We start from the raw sequence: 23,081 nt of genomic DNA on the forward strand, positions 1-23,081 counted from the left end.
CTAACCCACTGTGCTATCTCTCTGACCCCAGAGTGTCATATTATTTCTGAGGTGGAGATGGTGGAATGAGCTGCTTTTTTTGGAGGGGGGGCATACTGGAGGTACTTCCAACTTACTCCTGTTTCTGCACTCAGGAGTTACTCCTTACAGTGCTCAGAGGACCATATGGATGCTGAAGATTGAACCCAGGTGGACTATGAGCAAGGAAAATGCCTTCCCCACTGTAATATCTCTCTGGCCTCAAGGGCCTTTCTTTTGGAAGTCTGAGAGATCATAAACCCTATCTGTGTGTGTGTGTGTGTGTGTGTGTGTGTGTGTGTGTGTGTGCCTTTGAGCAAATGAACTAACTGCTCTGAGCTCAGTCTTTTTATGTTAAATGTTCTTTTATATTTTTTTAAGTGTTTGAACCACAGCAGGCGGTACTTAGGGGTTATTCCTGGCTCTGCACTCAACAATCACTCCCAGTAGGCTTGGGTGACCCTGTTAGATTCTGGGGATCAAACCCAGGTTGATTGATGCATGCAAGGCAAATGCCCTCCTTGCTGTACTATTGCTCCAGTCCCAACTCTTTATTTTATCTTATTTATTTATTTATTTGGCCACAGAGGGTCACTCCTGGCTCTGTGGTTGGAAATCGCTTTTGGCAGGCTCTGGGGACCATATGGGATGCCGGGGATCGAACCTGAGGTGGCTGCGTACAAGGCAAATGCCCTACCTATTATGCTATTGCTCCAGCCTCCAACTCTTTAATTATTATTATTATTCTTGTTATTATTGTTATTATTATTCTGGTTTTTGGGTCATACCCAGCAACACTCAGAAATTATTCCTGGCTCTGCTCTCAGAAGTCACTCCCTGCAGGCTCAGGGGACCATATGGGATGCCGGGATTCGAACCGGGGTCCATCCTGTGTTGTTCGCGTGCAAGCCTAACTACTGTGCTATCGCTTGGCCCCTAATTTAATTTTTTTTTTTTTTTTTGGTTTTTGGGCCACACCCTGTGACGCTCAGGGGTTACTCCTGGCTATGAGCTCAGAAGTTGCTCCTGGCTTCTTGGGGAACCATATGGGACGCCGGGGGATCGAACCGTGGTCCGTCCTAGGCTAGCGCAGGCAAGGCAGGCACCTTACCTCCAGCGCCACCGCCCGGCCCCCATTTAATTATTTTTAATGTTGGAAGAGGCTACACCTGGCGGTGCTCAGCGCTTACTCGTGGTTCTGCAATTAGTAATAACCCCTAGCGGAACTCAGAGAACCGTGTGGGATGCCAGGGATCGAACCTGGTCAGACGCGTGCAAGGCAGGGTGTGCATTCTCGGGCCTCTAACTGGAATGTCAGGCGCTGGAGGGAGTCTTTAACAAGTCTAGCAGCATAGTAGGGACGTTGGGTGCAGTGGCGGCCGCCGGCCAGCAGGAGCCGCTGTCCGCACCCGGCCTCCCGGCGCCGCAGTGGGCGCATGCGCCGCGGAGCCTCCCTGCAGGGGTGAAATTTTTTTTTTTACCCTCCTCCCGTGTTATTCCTCGTCCTTTAACTCCCCCGCGTGTGTTTGTTCCTGCAGGACCTTGACATGGCTGGGGAGGGAAGAAGGAGTAAGTTTGGAGAGTAGGGGTGATCATAGGGCAGGAATCTCATTATTGCTCTTAACATCCCCCCTCTTTGTCCCCTCACTTTCTTAACCCTACAATTATTAATGAGAATTTCCCTCTCCCCATAAGTCGATAGCTAAGACTGCCATGAAAATCTTGACTTTTTTTTTTGTCTATATTTGCAATGTCCCCAGTTGACCAGGATGTAATGTTGAGTATCCAAGAGGTGTTCAGTGCAGTTAAAGACTTAGAATTAAAGTGAAGAGTGAAAAGTTGGATAACTAGATTGGGGTGTGTATAGAGGGACCCCCCCCCCAATGACGCCTAAATTTGCATCATGACATTTACAAAAACGTGTGGCTCAAAATCAGGTGTCCATTTGGTAGCCATCGACTGCCCTTCCCTCTGTGTTTCCGAGTTTCAATCCTTTCTAGGGGATCTATTCATAGAGCAGTTAGTGCTTGCCTTAATTTCCCCCCTTAGGTTAAACCCGAGCTGGTCATCTCTCGGGCTTGAATGGCATGAAGTCAAGGCCGTGCCAATGCGTTACAAGAAGCAAAATGCACGTAATATTTGCAGAAAAGGAAGTAAGTAGGGTGGAGTCCAGATATGAATCTGTATCTCTTATCTGTCACTCAAAATTCCGATAATCCACTTTTCCCCTGGAGATCCCAGAAAGGCACCGCATCCTCTTTGCTTTGGGTCAAGACTCATTTTAGGAACAAAATGGTCTGCAGTGGTTTTATCTGCACTGATTTGGTCCTACATCGATGCAAGAAGTATTTCTAGGGCCCGGAGAGATAGCACAGTGGCGTTTGCCTTGCAAGCAGCCGATCCAGGACCAAAGGTGGTTGGTTCGAATCCCGGTGTCCCATATGGTCCCCCGTGCCTGCCAGGAGCTATTTCTGAGCAGACAGCCAGGAGTAACCCCTGAGCATCGCTGGGTGTGGCCCAAAAACCAAAAAAAAAAAAAAAAAAGTATTTCTAGGGTGTGTTCTCAGTCCTAGGCATTGAACAGGCCTTTGCATAAAGAATATAGATACCGAAACAGGATGACAATCACATCCCCTCCAGAAAAAAGAAGGGAAACACAACTTTTTCTTAGGGTCAGATTAGGACACAAAAGTGAAAAGTCTTCCTGCGCCGCCCGCTGGAGAGGAAAGGAAAATAGACCAATAGATTGCGCAGAACAGAGAAATACTGACCCTGAGATAGGGCGCGACAAGAGTCTTGTTTGTTTATTTGTTTTGCTTTTGGACACCCCAAGTGATGCTCAAGAGTTCACTCCTGGCTCTGTGCTCAGGAATTATTTCTGGTGGTGCTTGGGGGCACCTAAAGGGAATATGAGCTGAATTGGATCCTATTGGCAGGTGCCGCCCTGCAGTCCCATAGCTCCAGCCCCCTTGAAACAAGCATTTTAGGAGCAGAAAAAGGAGCTACTTAAAAGAGCTCTAGAGCTGGATGGCAGCCTAAACTAATCTTTTAACATGCATTTAATTTTACTTTCCCCCCAGTGAGGTAATGCTGATCACCCCAGTGTTAACAGATGGGGGAAACTGGAAAACAGATGGCCCAGAAGATACCTGGGTCAGGAGATGTAAGAAGTTGAGTTGGATAGGTGCAGAAAGACAGTCTGTGTGTGTGTGTGTGTGTGTGTGTGTGTGTGTGTGTGTGTGTGTGTGTGTGTGTGTGGAGGGGGGGGTATATGAATGCACTTCGGATGTCTGTCCTAAAATAAATGCTTCTCTCTTGGAAATGATTTTAGGCAAGTGGTTGCAAAACCACAATGCTCTTCTTCCAGAGCCTTCGACACCGGTCCCCATGGTATAGTTTTTTTTTATTTATTTTTTTTGCAATATTGCAAAAGGAGTGCAAAAATGCACAGACCCTTTGGACTCTCAACAGAAAAATTCCTGCTGTTGCGCAAGCAAACTCCTCTAGTTGCTATTGCTCAGATAGCAATAGAGGTTAGACTGCGGTGGAAGGAAGATCGCATCCGAGAGATGAACACGCTGCTGGGGGCCGATCACCGCCCGAGGGCCTGGGGTGAGGGGGGGAACACAGAATCCTGGAAGAAGCCGGGAATCCCAAGGGCAGCCAGCGCCGGCGCCTCAGGGGTTAAGCCCGGGGCTGGCTTCTGCGCCTGCGCGCGGCGTCGCACGGCCCCGCCTCCCGCCGCGCGCGCCGATGACCCGCCCAACCGGCGTCGGCCTATAAAAGGGCGGGTGTTGACGTCAGCGTTCTCTTCCGCCGTCGTCGCCGCCATCGTCGGCGCGACTCGCCTTTGCTCGGATCTACCTGGGAGGAGAATCCATCGCCATCCGCCACCATGGTAAGCGACGCCGCCCGGCTGGGCCCCGGCCCCGGCGGCCGGACCTTGGTGGGGCCGGAGCTGCCGGAGTCGGGGCGCTGGGACCGCCCCTCGCCCCCCGAGCAGGAGCCATTATGGGGCCCGGGGCTCCGGGGCCCGCCGCCATGTCTTGTCGGGCGCGCCTTGGGCGCTTCCGGGGACGCTGCCCGGGCGCTTCTGCGGGCCGGGTGGGGTGGCAGGCGGGGCCCCAGATCGCAGGCGGTGCAGCTGCTGATGTGGCAGCGCGGAGCAGGGGGGCCCTCCCGAGCTGCCTTATGTAACCCGCGAGCTGCCCAGAGACACGCAGGGCCCGGAGGGAGGGCCGGATTCGAACCCGGGTCCGGGCGGTGCACCTGATGCTGCAGCAGCGGGGACCTCGCCCTTTGCCCTTCCTGCGCCTTGCGGGACGCGTGGCGCCCTGCGATGGCTCCTTGGGGCTCTGCCAGCCAACTTGCCCGACTCCCCGTCCCCCTGGGGCTGGAGGCGAGGGAGGGTCCTGGCCCACCTCGCAGTCTGCTGACCTTGACTTGGTTGGGAAAAGGGTTTGGGGACCGATGGGGCGGGTTGTGGAGGGGGGCGTCCCATGCCCCTTCACGACCGATCATTCGGGGAACCCCATCTCGGGGCTATGCGCCCCCCCAGACTCGAGCTGTCATTTCTCATAGGGCCCTGCTGTTTCCTGTTCCCTCCAGCAGTTTGGATTGTGGATGGGGTGTCGGGGTGCGGGGGTGTTAGACTGCCAGCGAGCTGACCTCCTTCCTTCCCCTTTCCCCGCGGTGCCCGATCGATCCATCATGAGTTTCTGGGTGCCAAGCCTGATTCCTGGATCTGGCTTGTCATGACTGATCACTGGCCCCCCCACCCCACTTCTCATCTGCTGTTTTTCCTCCGCGTTCCCCTCCATGTCAGGTGAACTTCACGGTAGACCAGATCCGGGCCATCATGGACAAGAAGGCCAACATTCGGAACATGTCCGTCATTGCCCACGTGGACCACGGCAAGTCCACGCTGACCGACTCCTTGGTGTGCAAGGCTGGCATCATCGCGTCGGCCCGCGCCGGTGAGACCCGCTTCACCGACACCCGCAAGGACGAACAGGAGCGCTGCATCACCATCAAGTCCACGTGAGTGGGGGGCAGGGGTCTACCTGGGGGGGGGGTCATGGGGGCTCCCGGATTTCGCTGCCCTAAAGGGTGTGTGTATGTGTGTGGGTTGTGGTTAATGTTTCTGGCTTAGTCCTGGCTGAAATGGAGGGGGGCAGACAGCAGCCTGGTACGTTCAGAGTTGGGTTTGACACCTTGGGTCAGTGCGGGGGCATCTGTTTTGGAATCTAGAGTAGTGATTATGGGGGGGGCCTCTCCTTTCTTTGCAGGGCTCTAGGAGTGGGATGTGGAAGTCAGGGGAGACAAAGGGTGGTGGGTACCTGGGCCTGTGAGGGGTATCTGATAGGGCACCAGCCAGCCAGTGCTGGTCGGTACCTAAAAGGTTGACCATGATGGCAGTGTAGCGGCTTCATAGGGAGATGGGGTGAGTCACGCCAGGCACCTACCTGGCTTGTGTCCACTGCCAACCTTCTTCTGGCGTCTGTCGCAATCACCTGAGCCAGGTGCTGGGCTTTTGTCTGCTTTTCTCTACTTTTGTCTGCTTGCCTGAGGCTAGGAAGTGCAGAGTGGCCCCCAGATGTGGGGCATCTCTGAAAGCCCAGCTGAGGGTCTCTGTTACCCGCCTCCCTGCAGGGCCATCTCGCTCTTCTACGAGCTGTCCGAGAATGATCTGAACTTCATCAAGCAGAGCAAAGACGGCTCCGGCTTCCTCATCAACCTCATCGACTCCCCAGGCCACGTAGACTTTTCGTCCGAGGTCACGGCCGCGCTGCGAGTCACAGACGGTGCCCTGGTGGTGGTGGACTGCGTGTCAGGTAGGCATAGGTGGGTGGGCTGCAGTGGGGGGACCTGCACTGACTGGCCCACTTCCCTGCTAACAGGCCCACCCTTGCAGGTGTGTGTGTGCAGACGGAGACGGTGCTGCGTCAGGCCATTGCTGAGCGCATCAAGCCGGTGCTGATGATGAACAAGATGGACCGTGCGCTGCTGGAGCTGCAGCTAGAGCCTGAGGAGCTGTACCAGACGTTCCAGCGCATTGTGGAGAACGTGAACGTCATCATCTCCACCTACGGCGAAGGCGAGAGCGGCCCCATGGGCAACATCATGGTACGTGGACCCCCAGACTGTTCCCACCTGCCCCCGCTGCTGCCACTTTCTTACTGCCTGTGATGACTCGAATTTCTTCACTTTGACCTGAATGTTACTTTGAAGAAACGCAGATTCTGAGGACACAGCACCTGGCCTGCATGCCTATGGCTTTTGGTCCCCCTCACCTCCCCTAGGGATCCTCGCCTCACCTCTCTGGCTTCTTTCCTACAGATTGACCCAGTCCTCGGCACCGTGGGCTTTGGCTCAGGTCTCCATGGCTGGGCCTTCACCCTCAAGCAGTTTGCCGAGATGTATGTGGCCAAATTTGCCGCCAAGGGCGAGGGCCAGCTGGGGCCTGCGGAGCGGGCCAAGAAAGTGGAGGACATGATGAAGAAGCTGTGGGGTGACCGGTGAGTAGGGGATCTGGTCTGCCTGTGGCATCTGGTGGCACGGCCCCCGTCCTCAGCAGCCCCTAGCCCAACCCCCCTCACCTGCCCGCCTCGTCTGTTCCTCTAGGTACTTTGATCCTGCCAATGGCAAATTCAGCAAATCGGCCACCAGCCCTGATGGCAAGAAACTGCCCCGGACCTTCTGCCAGCTCATCCTGGACCCCATCTTTAAGGTGAGGCATGTGGTGGGGGCTCTGGGAGGCAAGGTTCCATGTTCTTTCTGCCCCAGGGTCCCTGCTTCCCTAGGGTGAGTGGCACCCAAGTCCCCACTGGGCAGGACTCTACCTGCCCCTTCTCACATGGCCCTGCCCCCCCCCCCCCAGGTATTCGATGCCATCATGAACTTCAAGAAGGAGGAGACAGCCAAGTTGATCGAGAAACTGGATATTAAGCTGGACAGCGAAGACAAGGACAAGGAGGGCAAGCCTCTGCTCAAGGTGGGTTCCGAGCCAAAGTGGGTGCTGGCTCAGGTCTAGGTACTGGCCTAGAGCAGATGCTGATGCCGCCTGCCGCCTCCTATAGGCTGTGATGCGCCGCTGGCTGCCCGCTGGGGACGCGCTGCTGCAGATGATCACTATCCACCTGCCCTCACCTGTCACCGCCCAGAAGTACCGCTGCGAGCTGCTATACGAGGGGCCCCCCGACGACGAGGCTGCCATGGGTAGGGGTGACACGAGAGCTGGGGCGTGGGCAAGGCGGCTGGGCAAAGGCCGCCTCCTCACTGGCCCTCTGGCCCTGCAGGCATCAAGAGCTGTGACCCCAAGGGGCCCCTGATGATGTACATCTCCAAGATGGTGCCCACCTCCGACAAGGGCCGCTTCTACGCCTTCGGCCGCGTCTTCTCAGGGCTGGTGTCCACCGGCCTCAAGGTCCGCATCATGGGGCCCAACTACACCCCTGGGAAGAAAGAGGACCTGTACCTTAAACCCATCCAGAGGTGAGGCCCCCCAGTCTGCTGGGCACCCGTTGCCTCTGTGGTTGATGATGGGTGGGAATTGGGGTTGTAGTGAGTAGTGTGGAGTCACCCCATGTTGTGGTCCCCGGAGCTCAATGCTCAGCGCTGTCTGTGCCTGTTGTCCAGGACGATCCTGATGATGGGCCGCTACGTGGAGCCCATTGAAGACGTGCCGTGCGGGAACATCGTGGGGCTGGTGGGTGTGGACCAGTTCCTGGTGAAGACGGGCACCATCACCACCTTCGAGCATGCGCACAACATGCGTGTCATGAAGTTCAGCGTCAGCCCCGTAGTGCGTGTGGCTGTGGAGGCCAAGAACCCCGCTGACCTGCCCAAGCTGGTGGAGGGCCTGAAGCGGTTGGCCAAGTCGGACCCTATGGTGCAGGTGGGTAGGGCGCCAGGAAAGCCCTTTATGGGGGGGATGGTTGGAAAGTGATGAGCTCACATATTGGTGGATTGTGTCCCCCTGACCCCCATGCAGTGCATCATTGAGGAGTCTGGGGAACACATCATCGCGGGCGCCGGTGAGCTGCACCTGGAGATCTGCCTGAAGGACCTGGAGGAGGACCATGCCTGCATCCCCATCAAGGTGGGATCCTGGGGATGTGACTTGGGGGTTCCCCCTAGTCGCCTTGTCTCCACCCTCATGCTCCCCCCCTCACAATGCCTCCTCCTGTCCCACCACTGCAGAAATCGGACCCCGTGGTGTCTTACCGGGAGACGGTGAGCGAGGAGTCGAACGTGCTGTGCCTGTCCAAGTCCCCCAACAAGCACAACCGGCTGTACATGAAGGCGCGACCCTTCCCCGACGGCCTGGCCGAGGACATCGACAAGGGTGAGGTATCTGCGCGTCAGGAACTCAAGCAGCGGGCGCGCTACCTGGCCGAGAAGTACGAGTGGGACGTGGCCGAGGCCCGCAAGATCTGGTGCTTCGGGCCCGACGGCACTGGCCCCAACATCCTCACTGACATCACCAAGGGTGTGCAGTACCTCAACGAGATCAAGGACAGCGTAGTGGCCGGCTTCCAGTGGGCCACCAAGGAGGTGAGCAGACTGCCATGGGGCCCATGGGGAGGGGAGAGCCAATCTGGTCCGCGTGAGCACTAGAGCTACTGTTCTTTGTCCGCAGGGAGCACTTTGCGAGGAGAACATGAGGGGTGTGCGCTTCGACGTGCACGATGTGACTCTCCATGCTGATGCCATCCACCGTGGGGGTGGCCAGATCATCCCCACAGCCCGGCGCTGCCTGTATGCCAGTGTGCTCACTGCGCAGCCCCGCCTCATGGAGCCCATTTACCTGGTGGAGATCCAGGTAGGAACCCCTGGCCTACCCTGTGTGTGTTAGTCTGGTGCCTGGTTCTGTTGCTCACCATCTTCCCCTCTGCAGTGTCCAGAACAGGTGGTCGGAGGCATCTACGGGGTACTCAATAGGAAGCGAGGCCACGTCTTTGAGGAGGCCCAGGTGGCTGGCACCCCCATGTTCGTGGTGAAGGCATACCTGCCTGTCAACGAGTCTTTTGGTGAGTGCCGGTTGGGATGCAGTCAGGGCGCCTGGGCTGGGCTCTGGGGTGCCCTGACCCATCCTGACCTCACCCCACTCTCCTGTTTCTCAGGCTTCACAGCTGACTTGCGCTCCAACACGGGTGGCCAGGCCTTCCCCCAGTGTGTCTTCGACCACTGGCAGATCCTGCCCGGCGACCCCTTCGACAACAGCAGCCGCCCCAGCCAGGTGGTGGCCGAGACACGCAAGCGCAAAGGCCTCAAGGAGGGGATCCCTGCCCTGGACAACTTCCTGGACAAGCTGTGAGCCGCCAGCTCCGCACCCTGCCACCCTGGCCCGACTGCCACAGCGCGGCTGCTCCCCAACCCTCGCGCCGGCTCTCGATATTTATTTCAGGATTTCGGACGCACAAACGCCCTCGCAGCTGGGACTGACTGGCCTGGGGGGGTGGGCGGGACACCCCACTCCTGTTTTTTTCTCATTTCAGAGGGAAACAAATGTCCAAAACTAGAATAAACGCATTAAGCGGTTGGTTGCCTTGGGTGACTGGCCTGGACCCTCCCTGGGTGGGGACAGTGTTCCGGCGGGGCCGGGAATAAACTGACAGTGACCAGCCCTTCCTTGCATTGGGGTTCAGTCTGCATACTGTTCCTCTGGGGCCATTCTCCCCTGGGGCTTAAGTGGAGGAGACTTGCATCTGAGAGTTCCAGAATCACAGCTGGATGGTGCTGGGGTCCCAGGGACTCAAAATGGGGGTGGCTGCCCCAGAGTGTTTGTTTCAGGCCCTAGTGATGGGGTGATGAGCCTGGGAGCCTGGCGTCTTCCTAGTGGCCTGGAGGTCCCCATGAGTGAGTGTGGTCTGTTGCTCTTCACTGCTGCAGGCTCAGCATCTTAGTGTGGGCAAAAGGCGTGTTTGGGGGAGGGGACCACACTCCATGTGCTCAATTCTGGGTCTAGCTTTTGGGCAGGGCTGAGGGCTTCACAGCTTACAAAGCAAACACGACTGGATTCCCCGTACTTCCCATTTGGTTTTGAGGGTCATAACTGAGTTGCTCTCTGGGAAACGTGGCAGAGCTGAAAACCTGCAGAACGCATGCCCACTGGCATCATTTGGGGGCCTTGCTCCCAATAATGTCCATCTTGACTGAAGATACTAGGGAGGGGGGGTTGCAGTTTGTTCTGAGATGACCCAGCAATGCTTGGGTTACTGAGGACAAAATACCAAGAATGGAGCCGAGAAGGATTTTGACTTGTCAGTCTTCGTGCTGGAGAGGATGGGTTCGGTGAAGGTGCTGGCTTTGCATGCTGCCAATACTGGGAAGAAGCCCTGGAATCCCTAGGGTCCCTTGAGGACTGTTAGGAATGGCTGTTGGGTACAGCTAGAACTAGATCTTGAGCAGACCCCAAAGTGTATTATCCCTGTTAAGTATTTAAGTATCATGGTTTGCTCCCAACTACCAGCACAGGCATTTTGCCCTTGCCCTCTTTCCCCTTTACCCAAGGTTTCTCTCTCCCCACTTCTCACTTGGCACATCATTTAGTTTTGAATTATTTTTTTTCTGGGTCACCTGGTAGTGCTTGGAGTCACTGGTGGGGTTGAGGGAACCATATGTGATTGAACCTGAGTCAGCCACAGCCATCTTCCCTCTGCTATCGCTCCAGCTTCTGGTGACTCGGTCATGATAACCAACCAAAAAGATCCCTTATTCCTATTCCTTTCCACTCCCCCTTACGCCCCTTGTGCATTTACTTTTTGCAACCCCAGGAGCTTGGGTGTATTTTGAGTCGTATTGGCCTGGAAGTAAACTTTGCTGAATTAAGTAAATCTTTTAACTTGTGAATAGTTTTATTTTTACAGGTAGTACAAACTACTGGATGGTGTCTAAGCTGGGAGAAAAGTATTTGGGGAAGTGGGTGGACACCCCCACTGGTGTGCCAAGGGGCCTCCCTGGAGCTTGGAGGACATGAGTGCAGGCAGTGGTGTAAAAGCACTGCCTTTTGAGGCATTTTCCTGCCTCATTTTCTATTGACTATTGGTACTTTTTTTTCTTTTTTTTGTTTTTGGGCCACACCCAGCTGTTCTCAGAAATAGCTCCTGGCAGGCATGAGGACCATATGGGACATCGGGATTTGAACCAACCACCCAACCACCTTAGGTCCTGGGTCCGCTGCTTGCAAGGCAAACGCCGCTGTTATCTCTCTGGCCCCCTATCGGTACTTTTGCTACCTTCACACTTCACTTCAGGGGCTGGCCTCTGAGGCCATGGGCAAATTATATATGAGCAACAATACAAGGCTAGGGCATGTGCCTTGATGTGGTGGGCCAGGGTTCTAACCCTTGCACCCCTGAACATTGCTGGACATGTCCCAAAAATAAACGAGTGTTTTTCACTTTTTTGCTTAATCATTTTTTATAGGGGCTACACCTAACAGTGGAGTAGAGAAGGCTGCTACCCTCAGTAGTGTGAGTCTCACTGTTCTAGAACTATCTCGGGGCCAGTTTTCAGGTGGCCAGAGAGTGCTGGGGATCAAACAGCCCCACACATATTAAGCAGTAGGTCTACATACATTGGCCAGGTTTATTTTCCTCTTTAGGTACTTGGAGAATTATTTGGTCTCACCCCGGAATGCTCAGGCTATACTGGGCTTTGCTCTAGCGCGACCCCTAGCAATGCTTTTGGGTACTATTTTTTTTAGAAAAATGTTAAAAGACTGCATCACATAGTTGACATAACATTTGTTTCAAGACAAGGGAAAGCAAAGTTATTTAAAAAAATAGAAAATTGGGGCCGGAGAGGTAGCATGGAGGCAAGGTGTTTACCTTGCATGCAGAAGGATGGTGATATAAATCCCGGCATCCCATATAGTACCCTGAGCCTGCCAGGAGCGATTTCTGAGCGTAGAGCCAGGAGTAACCCCTGAGCGCTGTCGGGTGTGACCCCAAAACAAAACAACCAAAAAAGGGCCAGAGAGATAGCATGGAGGTAGGGCATTTGCCTTGCGTGCAGGACGGTGGTTCGAATCCCGGCATCCCATATGGTCTCCTGAACCTGCCGGAGTGACCCCTGAGCGCTGCTGGGTGTGACCAAAAACAACAAAAAAGAAAATAGGAAGCTAAATAAAATGGAATAGAAGGAAAAAGAAGAAAAAGTTCAGTAGCAAGTATATTTGTGAAAATTGCCCCTGGGTACTTTTTTTTTTTTGGTTTTTGGGCCACACCCTGTGACGCTCAGGGGTTACTCCTGGCTATGTGCTCAGAAGTCGCTCCTGGCTTGGGGGACCATATGGGACACCGGGGGATCGAACCGCGGTCCGTCCAAGGCTAGCGCAGGCAAGTCAGGCACCTTACCTTTAGCGCCACCGCCCGGCCCCTTCCTGGGTACTTTTTTTTTTTTTAAACTTTTTTTTTTTTTTTTTTTTTTTTTTGGGCCACACCCGGTGACGCTCAGGGGTTACTCCTGGCTATGCGCTCAGAAGTCGCTCCTGGCTTGGGGGACCATATGGGACGCCGGGGGATCGAACCGCGGTCCGTCTCCTAGGCTAGCGCAGGTAAGGCAGGCACCTTACCTCGAGCGCCACCGCCCGGCCCCCCTTCCTGGGTACTTTTAATGCATGAACTGAAGACAATATGTAAGATAGGGGTGAGTGGTGGTCTGAAGGGCCCTCATGGCGGTGCTCAGGGGACTAGTCGGCTAGGTTGCTGCAGTGAGCCCAAGGTCTCAGATGCAACTAGTCAGGGATGTTCCAACTTCACACCAAGAAGAGGGGTGTCCGGCTTGGGCTGAGGTGTAAGGCCCTATCAGGACCGCGGTAAGATAAATGGGGCTACCGAGAAACGTCTGAGTCAAGATCCAGGGGTGGTGGCTGCCAGGAGAGAAGGTAAGAGCCGTTGGCAAACACTGATCCATTTTGTGGCTGCACTAACCCAGCACTGGCTTCGGAATGAACATCTCCGAGTCTGGGGAGGAGCGAGGGAGGAGTCCTCCAATTTTACTTGTAGAGGCTGTTGGACAGACTGAAGCTCAGTCAATACTAGCTAATATTCATCCTCCAATAAGCAGCAAATAATCTGCAGGTACGAATGACAACAACCCATTGTCAAGGCATTGCACAAGGAAAACATTAGGTGGAGGACGGGGTGTCCCCTGGGAGCAGCTCTGCAGCACCAAAACCGGGTCTTAGGTGCACGATCTCATGCCAGGGAAAGGTAGAGGGGTGCAGGCCCGGCTTGGCAGCTTCGGAGGCCTTAGTACCCAAAGAAACTCCAGGGGGTGGCCCACTGGCCGGAAGTCCAGCCTTCCGATGTCCCGGACAGCCAATCAGGTTCGAGTCAGTTGCCCAGCAGCCAATAGACGAATGGCTTTTAAAGAGGGGCGGGCGGGGATTCATGAGTGACGGGCACTCTGGCCAATGGGCGATGGGCTTCGGGTCTCGGGGCGGGACCGACTTTCGAGGTGACGTCTTCTACGTTGCTCGATCCTTCCCGGCGGCCGAATCCCCGCAGAGTCGGGCCGGGGCCGGGGAGTCGGGTCCATCCAGCAGCGGCTGCAGCCGGAGGGCTTCGACCGGAGGCTGGTGGGTGGAGCGGGAGCTGCTCTTTAGGGGGTCGTGCAGAGGAGTAGTAGGGGGACACCCCAAATCCCGGGGTGACCGGGCCGCGGAAGGGACCGTGTTGGGGCCCTCAAGGGGCGTGGTGGCTTTGGCGGCGACCTTGCAGGGGGCTTCTTGGGGGTCTGCTTTGGGGCGAAGGACGTTGGGCGGGACTCAGGTCTGGCTTTTGGGGGGAACTTGGGGAGACGGTGGGGGCTCTGCGAGGTTTTGGGGGGCGCATCAGGACCGCAGAGAGAGAGTGTGGGGTTTGCAAAAGTTGGAAGTCTTTGTCCTTTTATTCCTGGGGCCATCAGGATTGGGGTGGGGGGTCCCCACCTAGGAAAGGGGGCCAGCCCGGGTTGGAGGATGTGGGGTGGCCGGTGTGCCAGCAGAGAGAGGCTTGTTCCCAACGTACAGGCCGATTTCGGGGGTGTGAGCAATTATGGGGGCGCTTGCAGGAATGTGTGGGGGCTCCGGGAGGTTGCAGGTTGAGGCCTACGGAGGCTTGGAACCATCAACTGTTCCCCGGGTGGGGGTGAAGGCGGCTGGAAATCGGGGAGACATGTGGGGGTTAGGGGGTGACTTCACCCCTAGACCCATGCATGTCCTCTTTAAAGAACAGGCGTGATGGAAAAACCTACTTGGGGCGGAGCCGGGCCTAGACCCAGGCCCCCCCCCCCATCTCAGCTCTCCACCTTCCCCCCAACTTCCTTCCCCTGTTTCTTTCTCCAGGGAAATCCCCGAGGTCTGGGGCCCCGGCCACCATGGCCACTTTCCGGCAGGAAGATGTGGAGGACCACTACGAGATGGGGGAAGAGCTGGGCAGGTGAGCTGGGCCGGGTTTGGGGGGAGGGTACCCTGGGGGTCCACCCCCCACTGTGCCCTGCAACCCCCTGGCCTGTGGAAGGGGCAGCTTCTTGCTGGGAAATGGTCTTCCTTCCTCCTGCCAGCCGGGTCTGGGCCTCTAATTTCCGGCCTGCCTGGCACTTGGCATCCCGTCCTTGTCCCCCTTTGCCTTTTATTTATTAAATTTTTTTTTTGGTGGCACCTTCCACCTTATTTGGTGACTTTGCTGCCTTCCCCAGCCGCCCCGGCGCCATGACATCAGCCAAAGGGAATGTCAGCGGCCCGCGGGAAGCCCAGCTGTGGGGGTGGTGAGGCTTGCCAGAATTGACAGACTTGGGGAGCCTGAAAGAACCTCTGGCAAGAGCGCATGTGGGCGCCCCTCACCCCAATCCTGTAGGAGCAGGTTTGGCAGGGTGGGTCCCCAGCACTGGTCTGGATCCGCTCCCTCAAGCTACACCAGCGGCTGGGCATTAGGGGTTGGTGGGGTGACCTAGAAAACAAAACCCAAATGAAAAGCAAATGTGTCTTCTGTCCTGCTGAGAGTGGTGTTGTGGCTTGACACAGGCTGGGCCTGCTCTGGGTACGGTTGCCTTGGTGATGTGTAGTCAGGATGTCCCTGCAGATGATGGAGGCAGGCGATTGTCCACTCCAGCTTTAGGGGGCTTTAAGTTGCTTCTTAGAGGGGGTGGTGACACCCGACTGTGCCCCAGTCCTTAAAAGTTACAGCTACCAGGGGCCTGAGTGACAGACGGCACAGCAGGGAGGGTGTTTGCCTTGTACACGGCTGACCTGGGTTTGATCCCCATCATCCCCTGTGGTTCCTTTGAACCTGCCAGGAGTGATTCCTGAGTGCAGTGCCAGGAGTAACTCCTGAGCACCAGATAAAAAAAGAAAAAAATAAAGTTACAGCTGCGGTTGGGTTTGAATCCCAGGTAGAGAAGCTGAGGTAGAGAGGATGGGAAGTGACTTGCTCAGGTCCCAGTAGAGTTTAATCCTTGATGTTTTTTTTTTTTTTTTTAATGATTTTTATTTTGACCAAAGAGGATTACAAATATTTCACAGTAATATTTGAGGTACATAGTGACATTGAATCAGGGGCATTCCAACCACCAATGTTGTTCTCCCTCCACCACTGTTCCCAGCATGCATCCTATATCCCTCTCCTTTGTTCCCCGGGCTGCTAGTATAAGTGGTTCCCTCTGTGTCTAGTTTGTTGTAGATTGGGTATCGATTCTGTTGTCATTGGCTTTGGATTTGGTGTTTAGGTCTGATCATTTTTTATTTTTTTTTTTAATTTTTTTTTTTTTGGTTTTTGGGCCACACCCGGCGGTGCTCAGGGGTTCCTCCTGGCTGTCTGCTCAGAAATAGCTCCTGGCAGGCACGGGGGACCATATGGGACACCGGGATTCGAACCAACCACCTTTGGTCCTGGATCGGCTGCTTGCAAGGCAAACGCTGCTGTGCTATCTCTCCGGGCCCTCATTTTTTTTTTATTTCTACTCAATGTTTATACGACTGTTTGGTCTTGGTACCCTCCATTATTTCCCCCTCAAGCCTTTTTTTTTGGGGGGGGGGAGGACACACACCCAGAAGTACTCAGGGGCTACTCCTGATTTGATGTGTTTGGGGCACTCTCTGGGGACCATGTGGTGGTGTTGGGGGTTGAACTCAGCCTAAGTGCAAAAATTTATGCTTCGATCCTTTGGCCTTTCTCTCCAGCCCACCCTTGTGTTTCGTTGCTTTTTTTGTTTATGGGCTACACAGGCTGCTGTGCTCAGAGGTCACTCCTAGTAGGGCTTAGGGACTCTATGTGGTTCTCCGAGCAAATCCAGATCAGCAATGTGCAAGGCTCTAAGACTTTTTATTCTGGGGTCCCGGGTTGCAATGGCCACTTAGCAGAGATCCTGAGGACTCTTGTTCACATAGAGGCTTTCATACCCTGTAAAGTCACTGGCCTTCCTGGGCCCAGCTGGATTCCTTCAGCCCGTCTCCTCTCTGATCTCATGCCAAGGGTCCCTATCATGTCCTGGAACCTGTGTTGTGTGTGTGTGTATGTGTGTGTGTGTATGGTGTGTATTTAGGGGGTATAAGAGGGAAGTTGTGTTTTGTGTGTGTGTGTGTCTCCCTGGCAGCAGGGACAAGGTCACACCTGTTCACCTGCTCAGCCCGCTCCAGATCACTCATTCTTGACCACACCCGTCCTTTTCACTCTGTCATCCTCCTTGGCATTGCCCACTACCTCCTCTCTTCCCTTCTTACCCCGTCCACCATTCTCGCTTCTCCCACCTCATCATTGCAGAGCCTTCTAGTCTTTGCCCACCGCTTCACTGCCCTCACCTCTTACCCCTGCCCCTACCCCCTTGTTCTGCCCACCTGCTCGCCCTGCCTACCACACTTTCAGCCAAGCCCACCTCCATGGCCCTGCCCACAATCCTGACCACACCCACCCCCATGAGCCCCACCAAATGCCTTAGCCCCGCCCCATCTACCATCTAGCCCCACCCAGCCATATTGGCCCCACCCACCCACCACTCTACTCTCTCCATCCACTTTGCCACGCCCACCGCCTGCCTTTTCCCATTCTTTCCCTTACTCTGCCCCTCTTGGCTCCACCCACAATCCCACCATGCTTTAACTCCACCCACCACATAATCCCAGCCCTCATTGGCTCCACCCACTTTTTTGGTTTTTGGGCCACACTCATTTGACTTCAGGGGTTACTCCTGGCTATGCACTCAGAAATCGCCCCTGGCTTGGGAGGACCATATGGGATGCTGGGGATCGAACCACCGTCTGTCCTATGCGCTTGCAAGGCAGACACCTTACCTCTAGCGCCACCTTCCCGGCCCCTCCACCCACTTTTATTGGCCCTGCCCCTCTCCTAGCCACAGCCTACCTTTCCCATTCACTTTCTGGACCCCACCCCTTTTTGATCCACCTACAATCTGACCATTCCTTAGCTCCACCCACCATAGAATCCCAAACTTCTCATCTAGGCCCCCCTCTCTTTTGCCACCTCCCATTCCCTTCTGCTCATTCTCGGCCTCACCACTCACAAGTCCCCGCCCACTTCCGCCTTCTCCCATTCACGTCTACGCTGCTTATTCCTGGCCCCGCCCATTTTGCCTTCTCCCATTCACTCTCGCTCATTCCCGACCACGCCCACAGGCCCCACCCACCGCCTGCCTGCCTTCTCCTATTCACTCTCGCTCATGATAGGCCACGTCCACCCTTAGACCACGCCCACGCACCTAGGCTCCACCCACCACCTGCCCTCTCCCATTCATTCTTGCTCCTTCTTGACCACACCCACCCTTAGACCACGCCCACGCACCTAGCCCCACTTCTGCTCATTCATGGCCTCACACTTAGCCCCGCCCGCTTCCTGCCCTCTCCCATTCACTCTTGATCATTCTCGACCACGCCCACCCCCGGACCACGCCCATGACACTGGGCCCCACCCACAGCCGACCCTCTCTAATTCACTCTGACCACGCCCACTTGTCTAGCCCCGCCCACAGTCTGCCCTCTCCCATTCACTCTTGCTCATCCTTGACCAAGCCCACTATTAGGCCACGCCCACGCACCTCGGCTCCACCCACCACCTGCCTTCTCCCATTCACTTCTGCCCATTCATGGCCTCACCACTCTCAGCCCCGCCCACTCCCTGCCCTCTCCCACGCACTTCCGCTCATCCTAGACCACGCCCACTTATAGACCACGCCCACACACCCAGGCCCCACCCGCCGCCGCCTTCTCCCCTCACTCTCCTGGCTCGTTCTGCTCCCCTCAGCGGCCAGTTCGCCATCGTGCGCAAGTGCCGGCAGAAAGGCACCGGCAAGGAGTACGCGGCCAAGTTCATCAAGAAGCGGCGCCTGTCGTCCAGCCGGCGCGGGGTGAGCCGCGAGGAGATCGAGCGCGAGGTGAGCATCCTGCGGGAGATCCGGCACCCCAACATCATCACGCTGCACGACGTGTTCGAGAACAAGACGGACGTGGTGCTCATCCTGGAGCTGGTGTCGGGCGGGGAGCTCTTCGACTTCCTGGCCGAGAAGGAGTCGCTCACCGAGGACGAGGCCACGCAGTTCCTCAAACAGATCCTGGACGGCGTGGACTACCTGCACTCCAAGCGCATCGCCCACTTCGACCTCAAGGTGCGCCCGCCCGAGAAATGGGGACAGCCAGACGGGGCCCTCCGGAGCTGGGCTTGGGGGACGGGTGGAAGGAAGGGGCCTCGGGGACGTGGCCTGCCCGGGCTTACGGCTGGGCCCTGAAGCTGGAAGGGCCGAGCCGGGTCTGGGACAGTGGGCTGGCTCCGCTGGGCAGAGGCACTCCCTGTGTGCCGGGATGGGGGGGCTCCCTGGAGCGGGGTGTCCAGAGTCACTACAGGGTCTCGCATCACTCCGCAGCCCGAAAACATCATGCTCCTGGACAAGAACGTGCCCAGCCCCCGGATCAAGCTCATCGACTTCGGCATCGCCCACAAGATCGAGGCAGGAAACGAGTTCAAGAATATTTTCGGCACCCCAGAGTTCGTGGGTGGGTGAGGGCAGCGCCCCAGCACGAGCAGGGCATAGACTGGGTAGGGGTGGGTCCCCCTCCTTAGGGCTTCCCTGTCTGCCTGCCTGGGGGTTACGGGGTTGGGAACAGGGCTGCTGCTGCTCCCCCAGACTGACACAGATTCGTTTTCTGCTTCCCCCCTACAGCACCCGAGATTGTCAACTACGAGCCCCTGGGCCTGGAGGCTGACATGTGGTAAGTGGGGGACAGGCCCTGGTGGGGAGATTGTGTGTAGGTCACACAGCCTCTGACCCTGTCCAGAAGTGACTGTTTTCCTGGGCGGGGGGGGGGGGGGAATCGCACATTTGGGGGACCCTTGCCCGTTTTACCCCCATTGCACCCCTCAGGCCTGGGGGAGCAGTGGGAGGTGACCCCACCCCCCATGTCCTCAGAGGCCTCGGACCTTTCCTCTCACCCTCACCCACAAGCCTTGGCCTCTGGATCCCCCCTGTTTACGGAGACCCCACCCCTTGGGTGCTGTCCCCCACCCCCACAGCCCAGCTGACTCCCTTCTTTCTTCCTATGTCACCCCTCAGGAGCATTGGCGTTATCACCTACATCCTGTAAGTGTCTCTTTGCACCCCAAGTCCTACAGGCTCCAATATGGGAGTTTAAGGGAGCCCAGTCTGGGTGGGGAGTTCTGAGTGCGGGTGTCACAATGGATTTCATTTGGGGCTAAGCCATTGGCTTTGGGTCTGTTGGCGGGTGGGTGTATCGAGCAGACTTTTCGGGGAAGGGGAAGAAAGGCAAGGGACATTCTGGAGGCCCCCTCACTCTGGGGCTGGGTGCGGGCCCCTGAACCCTACACTTGGCTTTGGCAGTCTGAGCGGCGCTTCCCCGTTCCTGGGCGAGACCAAGCAGGAGACACTGACCAACATCTCGGCTGTGAACTACGACTTCGACGAGGAGTATTTCAGCAGCACCAGTGAGCTGGCCAAGGACTTCATCCGCCGGTTGCTGGTCAAGGACCCCAAGTAAGTGGGGGGGGGTAGGTGCTCCCCGAATTGGCCGACTATCTGGCTCCCCAGTTGGGCCTTCATATTTAGCCTAATTCCCTGTCTGCGTTTACCATAAAACAAGCTCTTTCTGGGCCGGGGCCATTGAACAAGGGGGAGGGCGCTGGCCTTGCGTGTGGCTGCCCCGGGTTTGATCTCTGGCATCCCATAAAGTCTCCTGAGCACTTCCAGGAGTGATTCCTGAGCACAGAGGCAGGAGTCAACCCAGGGCATTGCTGGGTATAGCCTCAAAATCCAGAAAGACCAAAAAAACAAACAAAACCAAACCCCAAAGAAATAAAATGAAATCACAATTGTTTCAATAAAATAAAATAAAGCTAGAATGTGGGGCTGGAGAGATAGTATAGAGGTAGGGCTTTTGCCTTACATTCAGAAGGACGGTGGTTTAAATCCCGGTATCCCATATGATCCCCCGAGCCTGCGAGGAGAGATTTCTTTTTTGTTTTTGGGCCACACCCGGCGGTGCTCAGGGGTTACTCCTGGCTCTCTGCTCAGAAATAGCTCCTGGCAGGCACGGGGGACCATATGGGACCATATGGGACACCGGGATTCGAACCAACCACATTTGGTCCTGGATCGGCTGCTTGCAAGGCAAACGCCGCTGTGCTATCTCTCCGGGCCCAGGAGAGATTTCTGAGCGTAGAGCCAAGAGGAACTCCTGAGCGCTGCCAGATGCAAAAAAACAAAAAACTAGAATGAGCTCTTCTTTCTGTGGATCTCTAGAAAAGACATAAAATCCCAGTAAGCTGGGAACAGGCTCGGATGTAAGGGTTTGAGCCCCGTGCACTGATGCCTGTCCCCCAGTACCTGTGGGTGTGCCCTGGTGACTCCCCAGCACTGCCAAGAATGCCCCCTCCATAGAAAAACCCGAGGCATGTCCGGGTTCCAGGCCTCCAGGCTTCCTGTGTCCCTCGAGTGCTGGAGATGCCCTCCCTTTACCCCCCCAACCCACTGACCCCAAGACAGCCCACGGAGCGTCCTGACTTTGGATTGTTTCCGAGGTGGTTTTTTTTTTTTTTTTGGTTCTTGGGCCACACCCGGCGGTGCTCAGGGGTTACTCCTGGCTGTCTGCTCAGAAGTAGCTCCTGGCAGGCACGGGGACCATATGGGACACCAGGATTCAAACCAACCACCTTTGGTCCTGGATCGGCTGCTTGCAAGGCAAAAGCCGCTGTGCTATCTCTCCGGGACCCCCCCAGGTGTTTTCTTCCGCAAGGGGAACGGCTCAGGGATCCCCCTGGGCAGGTTGCTGAGCGGGTGATGGGAGGAAGGAGAGCTAGGCCATCAATGTTCTTTGCACTTGGGGTGCTTGGGGCAAACCCCCCACCCCCCAAATCCAGAGACTTGACGGGCTGTGGCTTCTTGCAGGAGGAGGATGACCATCGCCCAGAGCCTGGAGCACTCTTGGATCAAGGTGAGCTGGGAGGGAGGTGCTGGGGGCGAGATCGGGGTCCCCCCCGCCCCTGGGCCTCGTGCCAACCGAGCCCCCTGGCCCCCAGGCCATCCGGAGGCGCAACGTGCGGCGCGAGGACAGCGGCAAGAAGCCGGAGCGGCGGCGGCTGCGGACGGCGCGCCTCAAGGAGTACACCATCAAGTCGCACTCGAGCATGCCGCCCAACCACAGCTACGTCAACTTCGAGCGCTTCTCCCGGGTGCTGGAGGAGGTGGCGGCGGCCGAGGAGGGCCTGCGCGGCCTGGAGCGCAGCCGGCGCCTGTGCCAGGAGGACGTGGCGGCGCTAGCGGCCGCGCAGGCCGAGCAGGAGGCCCGCTTCCGCGGCGAGCAGGAGGGCCTGGGCCAGGACCTGCGGCGGCTGCGCCAGGAGCTGCAGGCGGCCGAGGCGCAGCGGCGCCAGGCGCAGGAGGAGGCCAAGGGCGCGCTGCTGGGCGCCAACGGGCTCAAGCGCCGCTTCGGCCGCCTGGAGAACCGCTACGAGGCCCTGGCGCAGCAGCTGGCCTCCGAGATGCGCTTCGTGCAGGACCTGGTGCGCGCCCTCGAGCAGGAGAAGCTGCAGGGCGGCCAGTGCGGGCTGCGCTAAGGCGCTCGGAATGCGCACGCGCACGACCCGGGCGCGCGCACGCATGACAGACCGCACCATCACGCCGGTCCTGGGACGCGCACGTCGACCTCGAGAACGCGCACGTGGAGTCCGTGAGCGCGCACGCACGACAGGCTTGACCTCTGCGTGCCAGGCGGGACTAGAGGCGTGCATGCGCTGGTCTCGGGAACGCGCGCACGCTGTGTCTGTAAAGCGCACGCGCCTGGCAGGCTTGATTTCTGCACCCCGGCCTGGGGACGTGCACGCCAGCCTCGGGGACGCGCATGCCGTGTCCGTGAGCGCGCACGCACGACAGGCTTGAAATATACACACGTTGGTCCCGAGGATGCGCACACGCTGGCTGTGTTCGGGCATGCGCACTCGCACTCCACTTTCCATTTTTTTCCTCTCCTCCCCCTCCTTATCTTTACCCGCCTCCTGCCCTGGACTGCAGACTCCCCTAAAACCACCCTCCCCAGTGTCACCCCTTTTGAAAGTTTTTCCATTTTGGGGAGATTCTGGGAGTCATTGCCTTTGGGCCAGGGAGCCCTGCAAAGGCCTAGTTGCTTTCTTTCTCCACTTGGAGCTGGCCACCAGGGTTGCAGACTGGCCCTGGCGGGGTGGGGTAGGGGTGGGGGCGGGGGATGGGATCCCCATACTTTCCTGCAACTGGGGAGGGGTGAGGGGCTGCCTGGGGCTCTCTGCAGGGCACCCAAGCTCTCCCCTTAATTTTGGGTAATGGCCGCGACCTCCCTCCCCTCTCTAAATCCGCATATTTTGGCTGGGCCCGGGTATGAATCGAGCAGTCTTGGAGGCGGTGGGATTCTTGGGGAGCGGGTAGGCTGTTTTGGGGTGTACGCAGAGTACCTGACACCTTCAGTTTTTTCAGGATGCTGGAGCCTGGGAAAAGGGAGGCGTCAGTCTGCACCCCTCCTGGAGGTCCGATTCTGAGGCCAGTAGTGGGAGATACCCTCCCCCCCAGCTCCTGCCCGGCCACCTCGT

General features: G+C 56.9%; 2 protein-coding genes, 1 long non-coding RNA gene and 1 other non-coding gene across 4 annotated transcripts in view; 3 read left to right on the forward strand and 1 right to left on the reverse strand.

The window, feature by feature from the left end:
• The window catches only part of LOC126029691 (uncharacterized), a 126,240-nt gene extending 125,134 nt beyond the window's left edge, over positions 1-1,106 (reverse strand). The window contains exon 1 of the long non-coding RNA XR_007503036.1: positions 1,072-1,106. This is a non-coding gene — a long non-coding RNA (uncharacterized LOC126029691). The remainder of the gene's footprint in view (positions 1-1,071) is intronic.
• Positions 1,107-3,783: 2,677 nt separating this feature from the next.
• Positions 3,784-9,561, forward strand: EEF2 (eukaryotic translation elongation factor 2). The gene is made up of 15 exons (XM_049787971.1): positions 3,784-3,916; positions 4,844-5,058; positions 5,671-5,852; positions 5,933-6,144; positions 6,358-6,536; positions 6,643-6,748; positions 6,899-7,012; positions 7,098-7,236; positions 7,317-7,512; positions 7,657-7,915; positions 8,012-8,119; positions 8,221-8,574; positions 8,660-8,842; positions 8,918-9,050; positions 9,144-9,561. Exons 1-15 carry the CDS (start codon positions 3,914-3,916, stop codon positions 9,335-9,337), a joined length of 2,577 nt encoding a protein of 858 aa, XP_049643928.1. The 5' UTR covers positions 3,784-3,913; the 3' UTR covers positions 9,338-9,561.
• Positions 6,200-6,266, forward strand: LOC126031423 (small nucleolar RNA SNORD37). Its single transcript, XR_007503299.1, has one exon. It is a non-coding gene; the product is annotated as a small nucleolar RNA SNORD37 (small nucleolar RNA).
• A 4,746-nt stretch (positions 9,562-14,307) lies between the features above and the next one.
• DAPK3 (death associated protein kinase 3) lies at positions 14,308-22,139 on the forward strand. Its single transcript, XM_049787997.1, has 8 exons — positions 14,308-14,447; positions 18,261-18,621; positions 18,877-19,006; positions 19,174-19,222; positions 19,564-19,590; positions 19,849-20,001; positions 21,412-21,457; positions 21,543-22,139. The coding sequence occupies exons 1-8, from the start codon at positions 14,386-14,388 to the stop codon at positions 22,077-22,079; spliced, it is 1,365 nt and encodes a 454-aa protein (XP_049643954.1). The 5' UTR covers positions 14,308-14,385; the 3' UTR covers positions 22,080-22,139.
• The last annotated feature ends 942 nt before the right edge of the window (positions 22,140-23,081 follow it).

Source organism: Suncus etruscus, chromosome 15 (assembly GCF_024139225.1).
Source record: "Suncus etruscus isolate mSunEtr1 chromosome 15, mSunEtr1.pri.cur, whole genome shotgun sequence".
Classification (NCBI taxonomy): domain Eukaryota; kingdom Metazoa; phylum Chordata; class Mammalia; order Eulipotyphla; family Soricidae; genus Suncus; species Suncus etruscus.